The following is a 23,821-nucleotide window of genomic DNA, read 5'->3' on the forward strand; positions in this document are numbered from 1 at the left end:
CAAAGTTTTTTTTAATAACTTGTAGATGCCCTGGTCATCAAATGTTTTTATATATAACTTTTGGGGCCCTAGCCACCAATTTTTTTATAAATAATTTGTAGGGGGTCTGGCCACCAATATTATTTTGTATAACTTGTAGGGGCCCTAGCCAACAATGTTTTTATATATAACTTGTAGGGCCCTGACCACCATTTTTTTTTATAACTTGTAGGGGCCCTGGCTAACAATTTTTTAAATATATAACTTGAAGGGGTGCCCTGGCCACCAATGTTTTTTTCTTTTTTTTTTAAAAAAAATGTTTTTATATATAAATTGTAGTGGGGCTCTGGCCAACAAGTTATTTGTTAATACCTTGTAGGGGCCCTGGCTAATAATGTTTTTTTAATAACTTGTAGTCTGACCACCAATGTCTTATTTTGTATAACTTGTAGGGGCCCTGGCCAACATTTTTTTATATAAAGATTGTGGGGGGGGATTGTTATTTTTTAATTAGAGACCCATGCCACAAATTGTTTTTTAATAACTTATTGTATTTGGCCACCATTTTTTTTTTATAATTTATAGGGGCCCTGGTCACCATTTTTTTTGTTATATATAACTTGAAGGTAGAGCCCTGCCCCATGTAACTTGCATGCTCATGACAGCCTCATGGCAGCAACACTCTTGCTGGCCACAAGCTATTTTTGATTTTAAATACAGTTGCATACCAAGACAGCGCTGAGGTTTGCTCAGGTGCAGTAACCCATAACAATCACTTTAAAAAGGTGACCAATAAACACTTCCTGTTGTGAAAAATGATTAGACTAGTAGCAAAAGTTGCACTTTTCACTAAATATACCATTACACTTTTAGAATGATTTTAAATGATAAGCTAAATATATGCAATAACCTTAGAAGAGCTAGCCAGGAGACATCAGTACATAAGTCACAAGTCTTCAACACTACCATTAGGCCTGTTTATACATGTCTTTAAGCATCTTAAGATTTCGTTTAACGTATATGACTACTCCATTAAACATAAAAACACATATCCTATGGGGTTATTAGAAATCAGTATAGTTGTAAAATACAACCTGCACTTTTTCAACTGTTGTTCAGCATAAAGATGCTGGAAGTACAAAACAATAGCTGGAGGGTGGCCTGTCCGGATATGCTTATTATACAGCCAGTTACAGATTAATGAGATTTGAGGCCTACTCCCACTCCCAAAAGTTTAGAAATATACAACAATTAATCAGGGTCACGGATATACCTGGAGACACAAGGGGCCCATGATCTCGATTTTTTCAATTATTATTTATAGTTTCTTTTATTTTTATCTGCAATGCTGGGCCTGGGTCCAGTAGGTACCTGCTGGGAGAAGATTAGGCAGCCAGATGAAGTTGTGCAAGTGGCATGCAACCTAATAAACCAATCCCCATTTTACAAATACACCATCAGTGAATAATATAATTGCCACTCCATTTGTTTATGTGTATATACACATAAACAAATGGAGTGGCAATTTCAATTATAATTCCCCCAGGACTCATAGCAGGATGACATATTGGCAATTTCCTGGATGGCACAGTGGCTAGTGAAGTAATAGATGTTACTGGGCATTACAGCAAATTCAGTTTAGGGCCCCTATTATATTAAAATGACTCACTAATTGGAATATCACTGGGCCCTCTATACTCCCAGGCCCCCATGCAACCGCAAGGTCTGCTTTCTCTGTAGTTACACCCCTGGTAGTGGCAAATCCATATATAAAGACCCATAGAACTCTTAGCAGGACAGCACAGTTTCAATTTAATTTATAAATACTCACAGAACTAACAGTGGCCAGAGGAGTAAGTAGACGTTACTGGGCTCTACCAAAAATTCAGTGTAGGGCTCCAAAACATTTGTAAATTGACCTACTCCTAATCTATCAAAATATATTTAAATTGCAAACTAATTGAAATCTCACTAAGCTCTCTACACTCCCCGGCCCTCCTGCAACTGCTGGGTCTGCTTCCTCTGTATTTACACCCCTGACAGTGGTAAATGTATATATAAAGATCCCCAGCACTCATAGCAGGACAACACAGCAGCACTTACATGTATAAATACCACCAGAACCCATGGCAGGATGACAAGTTGGCAACTCCATGGATCATATATTTGTTAATCTTATAAGTCCCTGAAAAACCATCCACCACAAGAAAACAGCAAAAAGGAGCTTTGAAATGTTCCTCCTTCCAGAGAAAATGTGGGTAGGAAGAGCAGCTGCAGGCTGAGGGATATTAGAGCGACAAAGCAAAGGTGCTGAACAAGCATAGATTCCCTTCCCTGCTCACTGCCCTTTACTGTCTGCTACCAACACACTTAAACTTAGCCACCAAAGTTCATTACAGAAGGAAGGAACCAGCTGTAACAGTCACTGCAGCCCCACAATCTATAGTGCAGATCCCTTACCTGTCATGTAAGGGGCAGAGCAGCAACATGCAGTAGTTTGTAGGGCAGTCATTTTGGCCCTTGCTATCAGGAGAACAGGCATGAGAATTTTGAAATGGGTGGGGGTCGGGTTACAGCTGATGGCTCCCTGTCATGCAGAAAGCAAGGGAGGAAGGGAAGGGGATCAGGTTACAGAGAAAGCAAAGCTCTTTCCTTTTTAGTCAGAAAGCAGGAATTGGCAGCAGCAAAAAAAAGCTCTGTTATTATGAATCTTTACATTCAAGCTACATGGGCCAGGCCCCTAGGCTACAGTTATTGTAAGATACCTATTCATTAATCCAGCCATGTATACAGCATCCATTTTGTCCTAGGTCGATAGCCCTTTTCTCATCAACGAGGTACTGCAAGAATAGCCTCATCGCCACTTTTCTCAATGACGTGTAACATTGAGCAGACGCCCCGTCTCACCCACGCTCCCTCCTCTTTTGCAAATCAGGTGTGTTCACTCCCTCCCCCCACCCCCTTCTCCTCGGCTCCCAGCGTGACGTCAGAAGGAGCTCTCCATAGCCTTGGTGCTGAAGCAGAAAGATGGAAGACTCAGTGCAGTGGGAGTGACAGTCATAATGTCCAGCTGTAGCCGGAGGAGGGCACTGACCAGCTAACCCTGCTGAAGAAGGAGTGGGCATTTTGCCTGCTCGGGACCGGGTACCATGTCTTTGCTTTGCGTGGGAGGTAAGACTCATAACTGGGTGGGTGTTGGCTGGAGATTTTCCTTTACTATCTGCCATCCTATAGCATTGGTCCTGTACCTATTAGCAACAGGATGTGACATTTAGATTTGTTGTGTTTAATGCATTTGAAAATGATTTTCACACAAATACATGTAAAGCACTCAAGAGGCATGGGAATGATAAGCTATATTATGTTAAGTATGCAGTGTTATTGGTAAAACAGGCAGATAGATAAGGGATTAGCACACTGCAGCCCTCTGGCTTTTAATGAACTACAATCTCCAGCATCCATCAGAAAACTGTAGGCTGGCCATTATCATCAATGTAGGAAGGTAGTCATGTAATGTGTATGGAAATTCTGTAAATATGACATTCCACTTCTGCATTCACTGAGTGTGGTGCTTGGAAAGGTTATTTCTGTCAGAAAATAGCTGAACCAGGGTCGCCTGTGTTTTTCAGAAAAGGATTATTATTATTATTTTGTCATCAATATTAGGTAGCCTATGTTTGCACAACACACACACACACACACACACACACACACACACACACACACACACACACACACACACACACACACACACACACACACACACACACACATATACACAATAACAATGTGCTAATTATGTTATATATGTATATAATTTATTATTATTTGGTAAGTAGTTGGTGTACAAGCAAGCAAATATTAAATATCCCTATATTAGCTCTTGATATGTACCCATTACTTTTATATCTGTAATACTTTCATTTAAAACATGCTCTTTTTTCTGCTTACTTAACTTTATACTTGTCACTTTCTCCCTGACACTATCACACCATCCATATTATAACTGCAACATGGCAATTGCTCACAAATCTTAGTCAATCATTCTTGATGATTCTGCAACATTGCCAGTGTTATGCATATCTTCAAACACGATTCCTGACCTGTTCTCTCTTGTTACTCTGGTCATCATTAAACATACATATGTGATGCCCTAACTCATCCAGCAGTGTTAAAATCCAAAAGTAGAACATGTAAACCCCCTGTTTTAGCCTGACTGAATACACAAAAAACTCCACTCAACTGGAATATTTTAGAGTCCCTTATGCAGAACCTTTGCCAAGAAGTACAACATTTTGGGAATGGCACTGTCCTCCAATTAAAAGACACCCCTGTGCAATACATATATCCCTAATGCAAAGTCAGTCTGTCCATGCCACATATCAAGACCACTGGTAGCTATATTTGTGTGTGTCGAGATTGCACTACCCTTCTCTGTTGTACTCTTATAACACTACCACTCTCGCTTTAGTATTGGTAAGATACACATCATTAATAATTCTCCACTCTTCCTCCACTCAATATACTGTCACTCTTATTGTACTCTAGCACTGCCCTTTAGCACTCAGACTGTTCATGTGAACACAATATTGTAATAGTGCTGTGTGGGCTGATTTTTACAATAATATACAGAATTCTTCTGGTTTGGATTATGTTGAAATCCTAGTGTGTTACAAATGGTTGAGTGAACTGATGGGCAGACTTTGGGCCATAGAAAATGGCTGGCTACATCTGCCCCTTGGTTGGCCAGCCCTGTCCTATACACCATTAAAATAAGCTGTAAACAGACTCTCTAGTGTGCTTTACTGCCATATTAACTACCTGCTGTATTATTACAACCTTTCTGTACATTGACAGTGTACACTCAAACTTTTAACAATCTATTTGCACAGTCATTACATGCTATCTACATGTTATCTAAACATTTTCTCCTGATGCAGCCTCTACATACACTATGCAGCCTTCATTTACTGCTGATTCTGCTGCGTTTACTATGTCTTTGAGCAGTTTTTTGTAATAGAAAATGGAGAGGATAAGTGTGAAGATATAGTGAGCAAGTACAAAAGCAAAAGCAACAAGCACACATATGTGTGCGTGTGTGCGTGTGCTTATTGCTTTTGTATAACTTCTGTAAATTACTCCATCGGTTAATGCATATTGCTGAGGTTGAGAGTTTACCTTGCAGCTTTAGTAGTGGCTTTATGATGTAAGATAACTTTTGCTTTTTAATATAAAGCATATTTGAAATGTCTGTAGAAAACCAGCATTTGCTACTGGCTATACCTGCTACAGATATATACTGCATTGTAATAACTAGTTAAATGTTTTTTAAATAATGTTGCATCAACATTTTCTGGATTTGTTATATGCAGAAATTATGTGATTTTATATATATATACTGTATATGTGTGTGTGTTGGTTGCGGCACACTGAACCCGAGTGCAATTGCACACCATTCCAAATATATATATATATATATATATATATATATATATATCTGTACAAAATGGAGTGGAGCTCACCCTTAGTCCATGACTTAGTCCACGTTCGTGGACAAATTATATAACCAACAAAAAAGTCAAGACAACTCAGTGCAATTAAAAAAATTCTTTACCAACAGGTAACAGCAAACATGCAACGTTTCGAAGCTCCCACTTCTTTCTCAAGCATAAATGATTGCCATGACATCACAACCTCATTTAAAGCATAGGCAGTACACGCCTCTCGTCATTATGCAAATTAGTGCCCTTATGTTCCAGATCAATTCAATCTAGAAAGTTAAACAGCATTTAGTATATTTCAACAACATGCATCATCTCATAAAGATTAGTTACAGGATAAAAGACCTGACTAAATTCAATCGACATGTGAAATATTTGGTGATCTGCAAAGATTGCTCGGTTGTGTGCCCATACATCTTTTTGTCCCAATCCCTTAACTCTCTAAATTCCACAATAACTTACAGAATAATATAAACTAGGTAAATGCATATAGGTCATACTCTTTATTCAAACCCCTAGGGTGCATGGTCTGTAATGTATGTATCCAAAATTTTTCTCTTTTCTGGAGTTGTAAGAGTCTGTTGCCCCCCCGACGTGGGGGGGCAACAGACTCTATGACAAGAAACCTGAGGGATGCTGCCATCTTAAAGTGTGCAGGTACTGGTAACTTCACCACCTCCTTCCTAATCGTGGACTTATGCTGGCTAATCCTATCACGTTTCTCCAATATATGCCAACCCACACGGGCACTTGAGCATGTACACCACATACTCCGAGTTGCATGTGTGGTGGCCTTGTATGGAAAACTTTTTCCCTGAATGTGGGTGGGTAAATGTGTCCGTGCGTATGATGCTTGAACACTGACTACATCTACCACAGCTGTGCATACCATTCCTCAAGGGTGCTAGAACTCTCTGTGGATCATTACGTGTGGTGCCTAGATCAGCCTTCACTAATCTATCCCTCAAACTCCGAGGGCGCTTATAGGAAAGGAGTGGGGGTGCCTGAAACTGCGGAACATCGGGATATGCTTTCCTCAGTAGGGGCCAGTGTTTATGTATAATACGATGAAATTTCCGTACATATGGATGGTATGTGTGTACAAAAGGTATACGGGCTTGCTGTCTGGGTTTCTGTGCCTTGCTCTGTATAGTAGAGACCCGATCCAATGCATTAACCCTTTCCACTTCATGTGCAAGCATCTCCTTAGGGTATCCTCTCTGAATGAATTTAGAAGACATCTCGTCCAATCGTAAAGTAAGTTTATCCTCCTCTGTAACTATCCTCTTAACTCGCAAGAGTTGTGACCTAGGAAGAGAGGAAATGTTAGCCCTTGGGTGTGCACTGTCATAACGCAACAAATTGTTGCGATCGGTGGATTTAACATGTAAATCCGTAAATAGCGAGTTTCCTTTACGATAAACCCTTGTGTCAAGAAACGTGACACTTTCCTCACTATATTCAAGTGTGAATTTTATACTGGGAATACACTCATCCAAATATGTCTTAAATCGCAGAAGGGACCCAATGTCGCCCCGCCACACCACCAACAAATCATCTATGTAGCGCCACCATTGTACACAATGCGTGTTAAAGAGTAAATGTGGATACACATATTCCGTCTCAAACCGATTCATGAAGATGTTGGCATAAGTAGGGGCGACATTGGATCCCATAGCTGTCCCTTGTAGTTGGAGATAAAACGTGTCCTGAAACAGGAAATAGTTGTTATGTAAAATCAATGTAAGGAGTTCCATAAAGAAACTCACCTGCGTCGGATTATATTCCGAATGTTCAAGTGTGCTGTGTACCGCATTAATTCCCAGGGCATGGGGTATTGCCGTATATAAGCTACATACATCAAACGCTGCCAATAGTACTGGCTCATCCCACAAATCGAGGTCATGAACTGCCCTGAGGAAATGTGACGTGTCCCTAATATAGGAATCACCCAAAGGTACAAACGGGGCCAACATTTTTTACTTCCTTGTTTTCTGACAAAAAGTCATGCAATTTCCCTCCCCGCCCCTAATCTGCATATGCAAATTAGGATTCGGATTCAGTTCGGCCGGGCAGAAGGATTCGGCCGAATCCGAATCCTGCTGAAAAAGGCCGAATCCTGGCCGAATCCCGAACCGAATCCTAATATATATATATATATATATATGTCCATATACTTGGGAGGCAGAGCATCTTGTCTGTGTTGTATTTCAGTCAGAATTATATTTATCCCTAGTTTTATATAAATCTCCATTCAGTCTTTCCTTCACTGTCTTGCTTTCCACTGAATGCATTGATTTCTTGTAGAGATCTGGGGATGTTTTAAATAATAGGAGGCAAGCTGGCGTCCCTCCCCCATTCTCCTTTTTATCTCTTCCTCCCTGGGGTTCTGAAGCATCAGCTGAGCCGTGAAATAAAACAACTGCTCACACAATTTTCTAAAAGAGATTAAATGCCAGTACACCACATAGACAGAAAAAAATGGTGTACATATAATGTAGTGGTAATCTCTTGACTGCAAATTATGTGTAGACCCTAGGTGATCTATCTAATATTATTTGATGCAAAAGATTTAGGAATTATTACAGACAGTTCTGTGTGATGTGTTGGCATCCAGACATATTCAAAGAATTATTATTTTAGTCTTAGAAATTTGTATAGACCATGTTCACTTTTAAAGGTAATTCCCAGTTTGTAGCCAAGCTCACATATCTTATATATCTTCTGTACCTTTTATCTGCTCTTCTTTGCACTTTCTCTTTTTAATTAGTTTCCCTTTTGAATACTGGAGACTCCAATTTAACTGCTATATGGGGCCTTACCAGTGCTATGTAAATGAGAAGAATATTAAAATAATAAAATTAATTAATAAATAAATAAATAAATAAAATTAAACCCCATACAGATCCTAGTGGTACACCACTAAACAGTAGGGCACTTAGAGAACATTCCTAATGTCCAGCATCCTTCTTTGAGAATCTGAGAAAATAAAAATTAGCAGCCAGGTAAAAATGGAACATATTTCTTAGTACTAGTACTTAGTACAGGATCCCTTATCCGGAAACCCAATATCCAGAAAGCTCTTAATTACGGAATGGCTGTCTCCCATAGATTCCGTTTTATCCAAATCAAAATTTTTAAAAATGATTTCCTTTTTCTCTGTTATAATAAAACAGTAGCTTGTACTTGATCCCAACTAAGATATAATTAATCCTTATTGGAAGCAAAACCAGCCTATTGGGTTTATTTAATGTTTAAATTAATTTCTAGTAGACTTAAGGCATGAAGACCCAAATTACGGAAAGATCCGTTATCCGGAAAACCCCAGGTCCTGAGCATTCTGGATAACAGGTCTCATACATGTAGATTCAATGAGGCCCAGGATCTCTGTTCAAAGTAACATTGCTTAAATGTTTGGGTACCATGTACTGTTATCCACTGACGATTTCTTTTTTGTAATACTGCAGAGTTAGTTCTGTACATTATTCCCTGTAATTGAAATATTTAAATTCTTTCATAGACCTACATTATCAACCCACATATGTTTACTGTTAATGTACTTAAACTTTATTTGGAGGGGATTGTCTTTTGCAATAGAATCAGTTTCTAATCATCCTGATTTACAGTTCCTGTAGGGTAAACCAACACTTGCTGTATTACTGTTCCTGTAGTGTAAAAGCCTGGCCATGATGCATTGGTACACTGCCAGGAAATCTTGGATTGATGGGAGTCCTAGTATCTGACTGAGTATAATAATAAAGTACAAGGAAACCTAATTCTTTGGCGTTGCCAAAATGTTCGGTAATTCCCAGTGAAATGTACACTGCTGTACATGCACAGTCTTAATTCTTTGCCAGAATCAGATAAGATGCCCATGCTGCATTCTTTAGAAAGTTCCCATGTTGTTACAGTTTTTTTCAGTAAACACTGTGCAATTTAATGTGGGATATCTAAAATTTAAGCCTCACCATGTATGAGACTGTCCTTGTCATTTATCTAAAAGCACATTTTTCAGCAGGGCTAGGTGCTACATAATGTGGTACATGTATTGTGACATATCCACTCATTGACAGAAGGGGCAAACATTCACAAAAAACACATTTGGCAAGGTTTTCTTAAATAGTTAATATGTGACTTTTTAACCCAAAAATTCGGCTCCACTAGTGCAGAGAACTATTGCGCTCATTGAACTATCGATGCTGTCCCCCTTTGGCCTGCTCTGACTCTGATTTCTAAGCGCGGAGCGGGAAGGGGGGCCAGGGTCGGACTGGCCTGCCGGGGTACCGGGAAAAGTCCCGGTGGGCCCTAGCCTCGGTGGGCCCCTGACTGTGCGGTCCTAGTGACACATATGTGGGCGGCGTGGGCTCCACTTAAATTAAATCACAAATGTTACCGGTAAGTACTTGCCATAGGGCCCACCGCCGCCCGCTTCAATCACTTCCGCCCTCAGCTGCCTGCATGCTGAGGACCCTGCTCTGCTAGGGACTGTCTGCGGTGTGCCTGGCTGCAGCCTGCACGTAAATTCTACGTTTCAGGCAGGAGGCAGCCAATCCAAGAGTCGGAGTCCCTCCCGCATAATTCTAGGTGCGGCTTTAGATTAACCGAGTGTAAGGGCTGCCCTGACAATCATTGGCCCGTCCTGTTCCCTCGCACAAGTCTCCAGCAAAAGCAGCTCCACAATCAGCACATACCCTCTATTGGAAGGAGTCACTCCGATCGCCATCTGCAGCACAGTCAAGTATTTCTGGTATTTCATTTTACCTCCCCCCTTGTTTCTCCCCTCCGATGCCCCCCTTAAAACACTGCATTTGACCATGAAATTGCAAGTACTGTGTTGCCCTGTGACCCCCTGTCGCCTCCCTCCTTCTTCCCGTCTGTCCTCCTCTCTCCCGTTGGCAGCGTGTCTGATCAGCACAGCACCATTTGTTAGCAGCAACTAGAGATAACATTGACAGCTAGAGATGGCAACTAAATCCTTCTTCCCTCTCTCTCTGTCTCTGCCTTCCTTCCTGTGTCACAGGAGCTCATGGTAGCTGAAGTTTTCATACAGATGTAGCGATTTTACAAAGAGAAAGTTATTGGATTTTTAGATTTGACAAGCTACTGTATCTGAAATTAGGTTTTAATGATTCATTAGAGTGGCATTTCTTCCTGCAGTATGGGTAAATAAACAGGGTTGAATGCAGGATAATCTATTCTATATTGGCAGGAATATTTGTCTATAAATAAATTAAAAGAAACTGCTGTCTCTTGATCACAGTACTTATGTTCATTTCACATTTACAATTCCCTACTCTCTATTTTCCCTTAAATATTTAGGATAAGACAAGTTTCACCATACATACTAGATTATGCATGTACTGGCAGCTACCTGACCTGCAAAATGACTAAACTTCCTTAAAGGGGCAAAACCTAAAATACAAGTTTCCACTCTGCGGGTTCACTCCATCTGTGGGTTTTCGCTTTGCTCAATGGAATCTTCTTTTGTTGTTGCTGGGAATGTGGTTGTGTTGTGTGACCAACCATGATGCGGATTGGGAAGGGAAAATGTAGAAAATCGGCGGTCAGCTGATGGTTACCATCTGGTCATGTGCTTTCAGAAAGAGCGAGTGCTGCACTATGAAACTGCTATTTTAATTTAATATTGTTATGGCCATTACAGTTTTTTTTAAAATAAAAATATTAATTTTGATATTAGTGGACACTATTTTGTACCAGGGGTGGGCCCTTGAGATGAGGTTTCCTGGTGGGCCCCAGGGACCCCAGTCCGACACTGAGGGGGGCAGTATCTGCCTCTGGCAGCAGCAGCCCCAGAATTGACCCTGCTTATAGTGAAAAGCAGTTTTGCGTTGATGAGGGCAGTATGCAGGTTTTTAAACATTAACTGATAAACTGTATAGCATGTCTTAAAGACATACATATACAATGTCTATTTGTGATAACTCATAAAATGTTTTTCAACTGTTCTTTACAGCCTGTTTGTTTGGGGTCTGGGACTTGGTCCATGGATCAGCAATGTTCAGTATACATAATAACAACAACCTTGTATTTTCTTATTGCATAAAATACATTCTGTTATTTTTAAGTTCATTTAAATAGTTTATTGTACCTGCTAGTGTGAAAATGGAGTAAATTCATACAACTACCGTTATCATTGTAAAAAAACAAAACAAAAACACTTACATTGCCTTTGAAGATTTGTTTTAATCTTAAGGAATACCCATGGGCCCTATCTGGATTTACTGATTTTATTATGGGCACCTTATTAATTTATTCATGCTGAACTATCAATTATTTAGTTAAAGGAACAATAACATCTAAAAACGAAAAAATAATATATATATATATATATATATATATACATACATATATATATATATATATATATATATATATATATATATATATATATATATATATATACTGATGTGTATCCATGGGGGCAAATAAGGTATACTGGCTATTGAATTATTGAATTCTTAATATCTCAACTACCACAGGTATCAAAGAATCATTAAGCAAAGTTTTATTTACCAGAAAAGCTGATAAGCATGAACATAAAATGTAAATTTGTCATCAGGTAGAAAAAATAAGATATGTGCATGCACACTTAATCTAGAAGATAAAAATATCCCACCTACACTGATAGAAGCTGACACATTTTAAGTTAATGACATAAATGTGCCTTTCTCACAAATATAACAGGAAGCATTTGAGAATTCTAATTTAAGGAAAGCATCTGCAATGTTGCCGTTTTTATTTTTGGCTTGAAAACATTAACAAGAGTGCTTCTGAAGACTATGTTGGTCATAAGGGCATTTAGACATCATTTAAATGCTTTTGGCAAAAGCAGAAGAAAAGAAACCACTGGAGAAACAAACGACAAGGGTAATCCAGATCATGGCTGCATTCAGGGCTGGATTTACATAGCAGGCGCCCCTAGGCCCTCTGCTGTTCATCATCCCCTCTCCCTCCTCTTCCTTTGTACGTATGCACAAATTTTCAGCATATGGTCCGGAGTACTGGAAAATACTGATGCACAGGAAAATAAAAAATTATTGTATCTCCTGCGAATCACCAGTGCTTCTGAACTAATGCGGGTGTGGTTGGGCAGCTTGCCCCCCCCCTAAAATTCTGCTGCCCTAGGCCTGGGCCTCTGTGGTCTTTCCACAAAGCCGGGCCTGGCTGCATTATTATGAACAAACCTTTACCGAAGTTTACCCTGTCAAGGCAGTTAATGGGGTGATCATTAATACCATAAGGCAGTGCTGTCCAACTTCTGTGGTACCAAGGTGCAAGGCCGATAATGGAAGCCAGTGTTGACCACTCCCTGTTTTTAAACCACACCTACTTTATACCACACCCATGTTATCACAAGATCTTTTGAGACCATGTCCACACTGGTATTGGTGGCACACAAAAAACACCAAATGATTGGTGCTCACTGCAGGGATATCCCTCATCAAAAATGTAAGTCATATTAAAACATATGCCTCCTCCACCCCTGTGGATAACACAGCACATAATAAATATCTTAGGGGTCCCTAACACCAATTTCCAAATGCTAGCAAACACTACCAGGCTCACGTCCCACAGGTAGCATAGGGCAGGCAGAGTATGGTACACATAGGGAGCATAGGGCAGGCAGAGTATGGCTCATACAGGAAGCATGGGATACACATATATATATATATATATATATATATATATATATATATATATATATATATATATATATATATATATATATACATACAGAATATAGTAGGAGACAGGGAAACCTACCACTCTAAGATGAACAGTTCATACTGTGCTAGATACAGTGACACAATGCTAGTGCTCCTTTAGCAGTTTCTAAAAGGTGTGACCATGTGAACAAAGTAGGCACTTGCAGCCTGGGTCTGAGGTGTGAACAGTACAGGGCATTAGGGGTGTGAAGAATGGAGGTGTTACAGGGGTGAACATTTCAGGTGGGGATTACAGGTGTGAACAATGCAGGAGTTTACAGTCTGAATTGAGGTGTATGCAGGAGCCCGTTAATCTCAGTATTGATAATTTTTAAAGTTTACACAAGTTAAGGAATCACAGTAGGCAGGCTTTCATGTGGAGGGACACACAAGGGGGTTGCTGGCTGCCAGTTGGACAGCACTGAAATAAGGCATTTCACTTGCTCATCATACAAGATGCCACCAAGTTCTTATTCACTCCCTCATATTGTTATGTAGTAACTACTTCAGTTCTCAGTTCGGGGGGGGGGGGGGCTGGGTCTGTATTTGCTTGAGGGAACAGACCCATTGCCGCGCTTAATTTCAGTGCTCAAACCAGGGCAAGGGGTGTGGGTTTGCAAGTGTAGTGTTGCTAAATTTCTGATTGAAAAAATTTATTTCAACTTTTGCCCCTCTGATAAAGCCAGGTTGTTTGCCTCATGGCAGAAACTACTCTGTTTCTATTGACAAGCTTATCCTTTCAAAGACTGTCAGACCAAAATAAATTCAGCTGCAACTCATACAACTCACCAGGAGCTCATCCTCTGCCATGCCACTCAGCCAATCCTAACACTGGATTCTGCAAACATTTGGGATATAAGTCTTTTACTCCATACAAGGCAGTTCACAGTTCTGCCCTACCCTATATCTCGTATCTTCAAATATTATCCTGTTAATTATCATTCCTTAACACTTTAAATAAACATAAACAAGATTAGTAAAGCTATAGTAATTTTTCTTGAGTTCTGTTTCATTGGACTTTCTCTTATCTTTTACCCTTTAAAGGGCAAAGAAATTTAAAATCATAGGAGGTGCCAAATGTTAGCTGCCCCAGTAATTATAATCACTTATCTGATCCCCAGGGAATCTGCTGTTAGCAGAAAACTTCACAGGCCCAAGGTACTTCTATAATAGCACTATGTAGTGATCATCCTCTTCCGTTTCTTCTTTAGCCCAGGCCAGCACAAGATCAGGAGCGTGAAAAAGGTGTCTTTTTGTTTACAATTAAGCCTTTCATTGTAGTGTGCATGCACAGCCATTGAGCAGAAGTTAAGAAAATCACAACATGGTGCTCTACCCCAGGCTGGCACAGTTTAAAAAATGGGGTGCCTAATATTTGGCACCTGCTATGATATTAACTTTCCTTAACATCAGTATTTGTATGGCATATCTATGTCTTTTTGTACAGTGCCTCTGAGTATGTTGGCACTTTATAAATATGTATTAATAATAACTGAAGCAAGGGCGTGTGTCTGATGAACATTGTATCCAAAGTTTAAGTTTAAATTGTATTCAAAGTTTATACCAGCTTGAATGTTAAAAAGGGTTACATTTAGTTAAATACGTGTTTTCCACCATAAATAATGGGAAACTATAGCGGAATAGCTGTGACAACATGTTTTCATATATCCTCTTGCATTGTTATACGCCTAAAAGTAAAAAAAATCAAAAAATCATTGCTATAAAGGGACACTTGTTTACAAATAAACATGAATTCAGAATTTTTGAGTTAATTTATGGAATTGTGGACTCCATTATGTCCATAGCAAAAAGCTCATCCAAGTGGCTTCTTCAGTTTAGCAATTGTACTGAAGAAACTTTACTGTAGGTAATGCAATGTATGTACAGTATGCAATGACCAGAATGAATGAAACCGTTCATATGTATATTAACTCTGAAGGAGACACAAAAGAGTAGCTAAGTCCTCTCTCAAGAGAAAAGCATTGATTTCTTCAGCAGATTTGATACTGTTATCATGACATACTAATGACATACTAATGTTGCAGCCTCGTTTTTACATCAGATGAAACAGGATTGATAGCATTCAATAGAACAAATAGAGTGAAGCAGCTCTTGAGTAGCTTTTCAGTCTTGATTAATTTATACAGATTTCAATCCAATATGGGAAATAACTAAAAGAGAACAAAGAAATAGCACCTGACAGATGTATTACTAGTCTGTCAGGTAAAAAAATATTTGGACCAGATGTGAGTAGACCGAGCTGATCCAGAAGCAGTTTTGGTTTTCTGTTGATAGATCTTATGGCAAGAGCTCAGAGCGCCATTAAGTTTCTGCTCAGGAATTTTTTATTAACAATGAAAGGCTAGGATTATTTTGCTCAAGACTTTGGTATTACTAATGAAAGGGTAGGATTATTTTGTATTAATAATTAGAAAGATGGGACAAATCTGTTGGTTGCAGTCTTAGGAATTAACTCAAAGGTTCCTAGAGAAATGTTATTATAGAGAAGTGTTAGAGAAAATACAGAAGAGGGTGGATAAGATCAATAGGGAATCATTACTGGAACAAATAAGGTAGAAAAATCACTAAGGTAACTATTGATTACATGCTATGACAATAAAGGGCCTATTTACTAAACCTCAAAATTTTATGGTCACGTTTTTAACGGCACATGGTCCCTTTAACAATTGGAACATTTTTTTACCTGCAGGATTTTTGATATTTTCGGCAGTTTGATGCTGGTTTTCATTTGATATTCTGCTAAATTCTAGTTGTCGAGGTGACAATTTTATTTGAATTGATAGATGCAATTTTGTTGTGACTTTTTCCCACATTAATTTTTTCAAGGAGATTAATAGGTAAATTAAGGGAATTTGGATTTGGGTGGTAGGTTGAATATTATTTATTATATTGAGAAAAAGTCAAGTTTTAGTAAATACCCCCATAAAAGGAAAAAAACTGAATAGGTAGTGGAAAGGTTTTATTTTTTAAATTATATTGAGAAAAAGTCAAGTTTTAGTAAATACCCCCATAAAAGGAAAAAAAACTGAATAGGTAGTGGAAAGGTTCTGGCCCATTATTCAGCAAGACAAGGAATATGGGAAATTGCAGACACACATTTGTTCTTATATAAAAAAGGCATGGCCCAGACAAAGGGACAGACATGCAGGTCTTATATAAAGGGGAAAAAAAGTGTACAAGATTCCTAGGAACACTGAAGACGGGTATATTCCCTGCTTCAACTGTGTATTATGTAATTTTTTTACCAAAGGTGACCCTATTACCCACCTGTACTCTGGCAAGAAAATTCCTTTAAGAATATATGAAACATGTCAATTATGTAGTACACCAATCCTTGTCCTTGTGGCAAGATATATTTATAGGGGCGAGACCATGCAGCCAGTAAAAGAAAGAATTAAAGAACACCATAAAAACATCAGGAATTTTATTGCAAAAGACACACAGAATCCTAGGGCTCAATATTCCACTTGCATTAAAAAATAATACTATAATAAAATAATCCAAATGTATAAAGTAGCATTTCTCATGTGTATTTTCGCTCCTCTGCCTTCAGCTAGGGGAGAGTAAACCACTATATGTATAAAAGCAGGCACTCAATGAGCAGTCCTCAAGGAAGGATAGTAAAAGACAGCCTTAGGCTTGTTTTGTCATAGACTTGAGTGTGAGTGTTATGACAACTCAAAAAGCATAAGGCTGCCTCTGCTGCTCTGATACTTCAAGAAATCTATTTGACTTTTACTTTCCTGCCATTTCCTGCGCATTGAGTGCCTGTTCCTAAATTTAAAACATACTGTAATCCTTAATCCTAGAAAATACCTAGATATTATGCAAAGAGCATTCATTAAATTTGGCAGAATGGCTATCCCTGACATTCTAAGATACACAATATAAATTAAATATATGTAGAGTTTTAGGCTTTCCAGTTTAAATTGTTAATATCAATTGGCTCAGATGTACAACTGTACATATAACCTGTACATATAACCTGTACATATTACTAGTCTGGTTTTTCAGGAACAATCTCTTGGGAGCGGCAAAATGCTGGAAAAATCCCTTCCATATATAAAAATGGTAATTGTGCTGACCCAGCTGCTGCGATTATAGGTCATGTTTTTCTTTCAAATGCTTACTGCAGCAGTGCATAAAACAGAAAATCATGACAGCAACCAGACACCAACCATTGCTAGGGGCAACTTATAATTGGGCAATAAGTACAGTGTTTGTTATACTTTTCAGTTTCCTGGTTAATAAAAAGTCTAATTCTGTTTTAAAAGGGGGGTTTCTGAAGTTCCCATTGCCATGGATTTGTTGGGAGAAATACATATTATTATGACTATTTTTGTTAGCTTAGAATGGTATATAAAGTATATATTTTTAATTAATTATTCATTGATTCACAATGTGATGAATGCCTCATGGAAGCTACGTTATAATGTGCAATGTACATACAGTGTGGGTCACAGTAGGTGGGAAATCAAGAAATGCAGATAGCAAATAAAATGCTTACCTCTGCAGAGATATAAATATATTGTATATCTTTATTAGCCTATAACTTGATAAAGATGGTTGTTGCTGTTCCTTCTTGCTTTGACATAAAAAGTATTTTTAAGATATTTTTAGCATGATCTATAACCATTTCAGATGCAATATGGCGAACCCACTAAAATGCATTACATACCGGATTTGCTAAGAATTAAAGTCATCTACTCATTCATTTAATTGAAGATATGAAGCTATGGATGTGAAGGCCATGAATGTGCTCAGAACCCTTATACCAAAGGTTTTGAAACTGTGAGGGTGGACTGGACAGCTGATGAAGCTTTTCAGCTGTAAGCAAATCATATATCACTATATATTATATCATATCATTTTGCACATTAATGATTAAGGGTCAGATTTATAAAAAATTGAGTTTGTGAAGAAAACAAAAACATCAAAACGTGTGCAATTTTTTTCCTCAAACGCTCATTGGAAATGGGAAAAAAAGCAAAAAAACTTTCATGTGCATTTTTTTTGCAGGAAAATTCGCCAGTGGGAAATGCATTGTTCCATTAATTTTCAATGAAGTTGTTAGAGGATATTCCATCTGACTTCTATACAACCTCTCCAGCTGTTACTTCCCGAGTTAGTACAACAGAGGGTTGTATTTATAATCGGTCCCATAACTGTACTTACAGTTGGCAAAGAAGGCTATAAACACAAACCTGCAACCAATTTATTCTTGGAGGTTTTAGAAAAATGTGTGTGTTAGATTGATCCCTACATAAATTGTCACCACTGATTTCATTGTAAAATTATAAATTATAGACACATATGTAGCCTGAGTGCCAGGATATGACAGGTTATGAAATCTCCTTTCACTGGCAGTCAATCAACAGGCATATTTCCATTCCCATTTCAGTTCTCATATATTTCAGTTCAATTCACAGACCACTGTCAATGAGTGGATGACCTCTGGGGTATTATTGTTCCAGTCCCCCAGAACAAGAGTAGATATGTAGAAACTGTGTTTGCTGTTAATTTTGGCCCATTGGCCTCACATATTTATATATTTATTTATGTTATGATTTTCTTTTATCTCATTTTAGCTATTTTATTGTATTCTGCATTGTTCTTTTTGAGATATAATTTCTGTCTACTTTTTTCATCTTGGGGTATCTACATGTCCCACGGTTTACATATTGAACTCAAACTCTTTAGAAAACTGCTGGCACTCATTTTTAAGGAAATTTTTGAAAAACATATTTTTTAAGTTAATTGTTATTTTGTAGAAATGCATCTTTAATCATTTTGAATTTGGTAGAATACAAAAATACATGGTTTTCTGGGATTTAAAAAAAGCAAGCAGTATATTCTTGAACCAGCTGTAGTCAGCCATGAAAATTCACATGCATTATTTTCCCACATGCCGTGTACTTTGTTAATCCTATGCATACTGGACATCAATCTGTTCAGAAGGCCCCTGGAATTCAATCTGTTTTCATGATGTTTTATTTTTCTATCAAACATGGGAAATAAGATGCAGTAAAGTGGATGCCAATTTTTTTGAAATTTAATAAAAAACACTAATTTAGCAAAGATTTGTATTTGTGTGGTTATAAACAGAATGATATATTTACACACTGAATTACACACTAATCTTCTATTTAATTTGGGAGTATATCGTAAGCTTTTAGGGAGGCAAATGTATTTTTGAGGATTTTTTTCATAATTGAAAAACCTCAAACATATTGAACATCTCAAATTGCTATATAATTTATGAAAAACCTTGAATCATAAAAACGTAGTCGTGTTTTTTTTTTTTTCTCATTTGTTAAAACTCACATTTGGAAAACTCAAATTTTAAAATAATTGTGATCACATTTTGTTGCCATTATAGTAAAAATGTGATCACACATTGAAATGTGTCTATGGGAGAAAGCAGTGCCCAATGAGCCTTGCCGTATGGGAGTATATTCAAATGCCTCAGATTCAATGTATTTTCTATATAGAAGTTCAGTGAATGGACATATACAGATCTATCTTGTCTGGAATCCTTTTTTCGAGAAAGCTGTGAAATAAAGCATAACCATTTAACATTTGTCCAATTTATATAAGCAATTCTTCATTTTTTATGTATTTCAATTACAGAGGGGAGGTGCTCTGTTGATTAATCAGCACAGTTCCGTTTTTGTTAAAGCCTATAATTTATACATAATGAATGGAGTATTTACAAGTGCTAAGGAACTGGCCAGCTTCAGCGAATTTATTTACAGAAGATAGTACTTTTAGCTTAGAAGGATGAAAGGATGCTGCCCAAGCCATGTATATCTCTCAAACCTTCATCTGTGTTTTCTTCTCTAATGTTAAGGCCTCAGGGGGAAAATGATAAATACAATTGCTAGCATTTCCTTCTCTAAGATGAGAATGGAATTACCTTTGTTCTTCAGTATGAATGATAAATTGGGCCTTAGAGTCTGCTGCGATACACTGCATTTTTTCTGTTCTCCCACATTTTTTAATATCTTTGGCTAGGTGGACACTTTTTGAGGACATATCCCTTACTCATTTACAGTCATATTACATATAATGGATCGAAGTGTTAGAATGTGCTTAAGACAATGAGTTCATCTATAAAACACTTGTGCATGTTTGTTCATGTTTATGTTTCACTCTTTTTCATGTTTTATTTTCTATTCAATCTATATGTATAGCTAATGACTTGCATTTATAAGAAGTAACCTTACCTCATTTAGCATGCTCCTAATATCTTGAACTGTTTTCTTTCAGTAGAAAGTAAGTAGCTGAATGAAACTTATCCACTCTGAAGTCATCTGCGAAATAAGAATACAATTGCACTCTGATCAGAGGTTTTCAGAGTTTTTTCTCACCTGCAGGCCCAGATTTGTGGAAAGGCCACCAAGGCCCAGGCCTAGGGCTGCAGGATTTTAGGGGGTGGCATGCTGCCCAACCACACCCACATTGGTTCAGAAACACTGGGGATTCGCTGGAGATACAAACATTTTTAAAATTTCCTGTGTGCCAATCCCCATTGCTCCAGTCCCGATGATGACAATTTCCAAATTATAAAATAGGGGTGCAAGTGCTCATAATTAAGTACTAAGGGGCCTGCTCCAGGGTTGTAAATTACACCTTTGGTCTTCTATTCATCACTTGTTCTGAGAATTCAGAAAAGTACCTTGTAGTTTCAATATCATAATGGAAAACTGTACACCAAAAAAATTATTAAATAAATGCATAAATAATGAAAACACAAAGGGGGAATGTAATTTAAAATCGCAAGCGTTATTTAAAATGGCGTTTTTGCAAATGTTTAGCGCAGCTGGCAATATATATTATTATTTGTATTATCACTAAGCAAAGGTTAGCATTAACACCTGCTTTGGAGGTTCGTTAAATATTTTGTCTCAAAAATGCTGTGCGAAATTTTATTACATACACTACGCATGTTCGCAAAAGCCATTTGTTCACTTTGCGAGGAAGTCGTTGAGGTCTGTAATCAGTCAAAAAGGATGCAAACATGGTTGGTAACATTCGCAAAGGTGTTTGAGAAAGTGTTTTAAGCTAACAAAACATATTACTCTTCCCCAGAAAATGCAAAGTCTCTTATAATGTCATCTATGCCATATTAAAATTAATTTTAGGCTGAGCAATAAAATATTTTTTTTCTCCCTTTTCTCTTCACAGTGAAAAAGGCCAAGTTTGATGGAGCACAAGGTAAGATGGACATGTGCATTTTTAAACTTTTTATTTATTTTTTAGGAAATATTATTTTGTACATTAGCGGGGGTTCTTTAATAAAACCCACATTTTTCAAGTTGTGGTTTTAAAGGGGAAAATGCTCAATTTTTTTTAGTTTTATTACACTGCGAGGCTGCTAAAAGTCAATGGCAGATGTGCCTTTTAAAATTGGAAGATTTCATGATCTGCACTGGGTTTCATTCAAAAAATTTGTGGGTTTTGGGAGATAATCCAAAAAAGTCAGAAGTTTCGGGCGTCAAATCTAATAAATTCATACGTTTTGAATTTTTTCACGATTTTATAAAGTCTTTTCCCGCACCAAATTTTTCAAGTTATTTTATTGATAAATAAGGCAAAATTACAGATGGGAGTTTGGTTGAAGCAAGCATGGGGCACCACTGTGTGGATTTGTACTGGACACCTGCTGAGTGAGCACTTCTGGTGGCTGAAATGTAGACACCATAAAAATATATATCTAGTTCTTTCCTAAGCACCTGCTCTCCAATCCTTGCACGTGCAGGACATTTTTTTCACAGTTATTGCCATTTACAGAAGAGAGGGGTACCCCCATGACCGCATTTAGTCACAAGTGCCCAGCACTAGGCTGAGGGCCAAAATATTGCCCTTTGTATCAATTGCTTTTCATTTGGGAACACCTGACTTTGGTGCATTTATGTAAATATTCCAGCCCAGGCAGTGGTGAAACTTAGGGAGTCCTTCCCCTGGCCCCAACCTCTGCATGAAACTGTGGATGACCCCATCTCACTTGTTCCCTGTTCTCCTGTGTGCCCCCATATATGGGCCCTGTGTCATGAAACCATTTTATACTTTTCTGATTTCTTTTTCTCGTGACAGAAAAGTTCAATGCCTACGTTACCTTGAAGGTGCAAAATGTGAAGAGCACAACAATAGCAGTGCGGGGAGACCAGCCCTGCTGGGAACAGGATTTCATGTTGTGAGTATGAAATGCATTCATCAAGGGCAGAACAATTACACAATCTAATGTAAATAATACAAATGTCCCATGTAAAAACTAGTGATGGGCGAATTTGCGGTGAAAAATTTGCGAAACGGCGAGACGCCGGCGCCCATTTTTCGCGGGCGTTTCGCAAATTTATTCACTGGTGGCGAATCGCGCAAATTCGCCCATCACTAGTAAAAACTGATTGCATCCGACACAATACTACTGTAAGATGCAAACGATGCATGTTGTGTCTTCATCCGACAGTCTTGTCTTATGCAATCAGCACGGAAGCGCATTGTGTAGTTCTACCCAGACTCGCCTCAGGCGGCAGTGCCCCCCTGGTTGCCAGAGGCGGCAAAAATGTCGCTCCTGGTAACTAAGAGACGAATTTCCGGTTTTCAACCCGGAAATTCGGCTCTTCTAGTGCAGAGAGCGTTCCCTGCACTAGCGACGTGGAACCCCGACCCCCGTCCGGTGCTGAAGGTGAGTGCCGTGGGGGAGGCGGGGGCGGCAAAAACAAAGGCCGTCTCGGGCGGCAAATTGGGCAGGATCGCCCCTGGTTCTACCCTAAAACATTAGTCTCTTAAATTAATGTACATTTAAAAGGTTATAAGCCCTGTTAATTAGTAACTCATTCAGATCACATGGCAGCTCAGAATTTAATAATCAGCCCTATAGAATCAGAGGATATGAGTATCACCTGATATTCAAAAGATGACCTAATAAGATACACGATGGGGCAATTATGTGAATCTCTTTAGTTTAGATCTTAGTATTTTAGCAATTTTGAACCTGGTTGATAGTACAGTACAAAGTTCAGTATATAAAACAGCCTTTTTAGGCCTTATTTCTTCTTTGAATTAATTTACATTCAAGGACACATGCAGCATCACCCATGATATAACAGCAAACGTTTCACACTCAGACTGGTAAACTCTGCATCAAGGTCTGGACTGACAATCAAACATGGTCTTGGCATATCAAATACAAGGTCCAAACAGCCCCCACAGGCCCACTAAATAATGACAGTCTTACAGCAGCCCCTCTCGCGTTTGCCAGGACGGGCCTGCCTGCATTGGAAGGTATTTTTTATACTGTCTGCATGGATATTTACGAGGGTTTACATGACTGCAGGGATACTAACCTTTAAGATTTAACTTTAAGTCAATGTGCTTTTTATACAGTGAGATTAGTCGTTTAGACCTTGGTCTAACAGTGGAAGTTTGGAACAAAGGATTGATTTGGGACACTATGGTGGGAACAGTATGGATCCCTTTAAGGACTATCCGACAATCTAATGAGGTAATCTGCTTTGCAATTCCTTGAATTTAGGGTGTAGACGGTTCAACTTTAAGTTATAAGTAATGTTTGTTGTCCTTTTACATTGT

General features: G+C 38.3%; 2 protein-coding genes across 14 annotated transcripts in view; one reads left to right on the forward strand and one right to left on the reverse strand.

Moving 5' to 3' along the window:
* The window catches only part of LOC121399362, a 45,567-nt gene extending 42,639 nt beyond the window's left edge, over nt 1-2,928 (reverse strand). For both annotated transcript variants that reach the window (XR_005964955.1, XM_041579891.1), the window contains exon 1: nt 2,745-2,928. The gene's annotated coding sequence lies outside the window, so the exon portion shown is untranslated. The remainder of the gene's footprint in view (nt 1-2,744) is intronic.
* Nucleotides 2,929-2,952: 24 nt separating this feature from the next.
* The window catches only part of LOC108706831 (protein unc-13 homolog A), a 76,145-nt gene continuing 55,276 nt past the window's right edge, over nt 2,953-23,821 (forward strand). For all 12 annotated transcript variants that reach the window (XM_041579881.1, XM_041579884.1, XM_041579882.1 and 9 more), the window contains exons 1-4: nt 2,953-3,150; nt 21,416-21,445; nt 22,325-22,424; nt 23,618-23,735. In XM_041579881.1, the coding sequence (XP_041435815.1) occupies nt 3,129-3,150; nt 21,416-21,445; nt 22,325-22,424; nt 23,618-23,735 (270 nt within the window). In that variant the 5' untranslated portion in view covers nt 2,953-3,128. The remainder of the gene's footprint in view (nt 3,151-21,415; nt 21,446-22,324; nt 22,425-23,617; nt 23,736-23,821) is intronic.

This window comes from Xenopus laevis, chromosome 1S (genome assembly GCF_017654675.1).
Source record: "Xenopus laevis strain J_2021 chromosome 1S, Xenopus_laevis_v10.1, whole genome shotgun sequence".
Classification (NCBI taxonomy): domain Eukaryota; kingdom Metazoa; phylum Chordata; class Amphibia; order Anura; family Pipidae; genus Xenopus; species Xenopus laevis.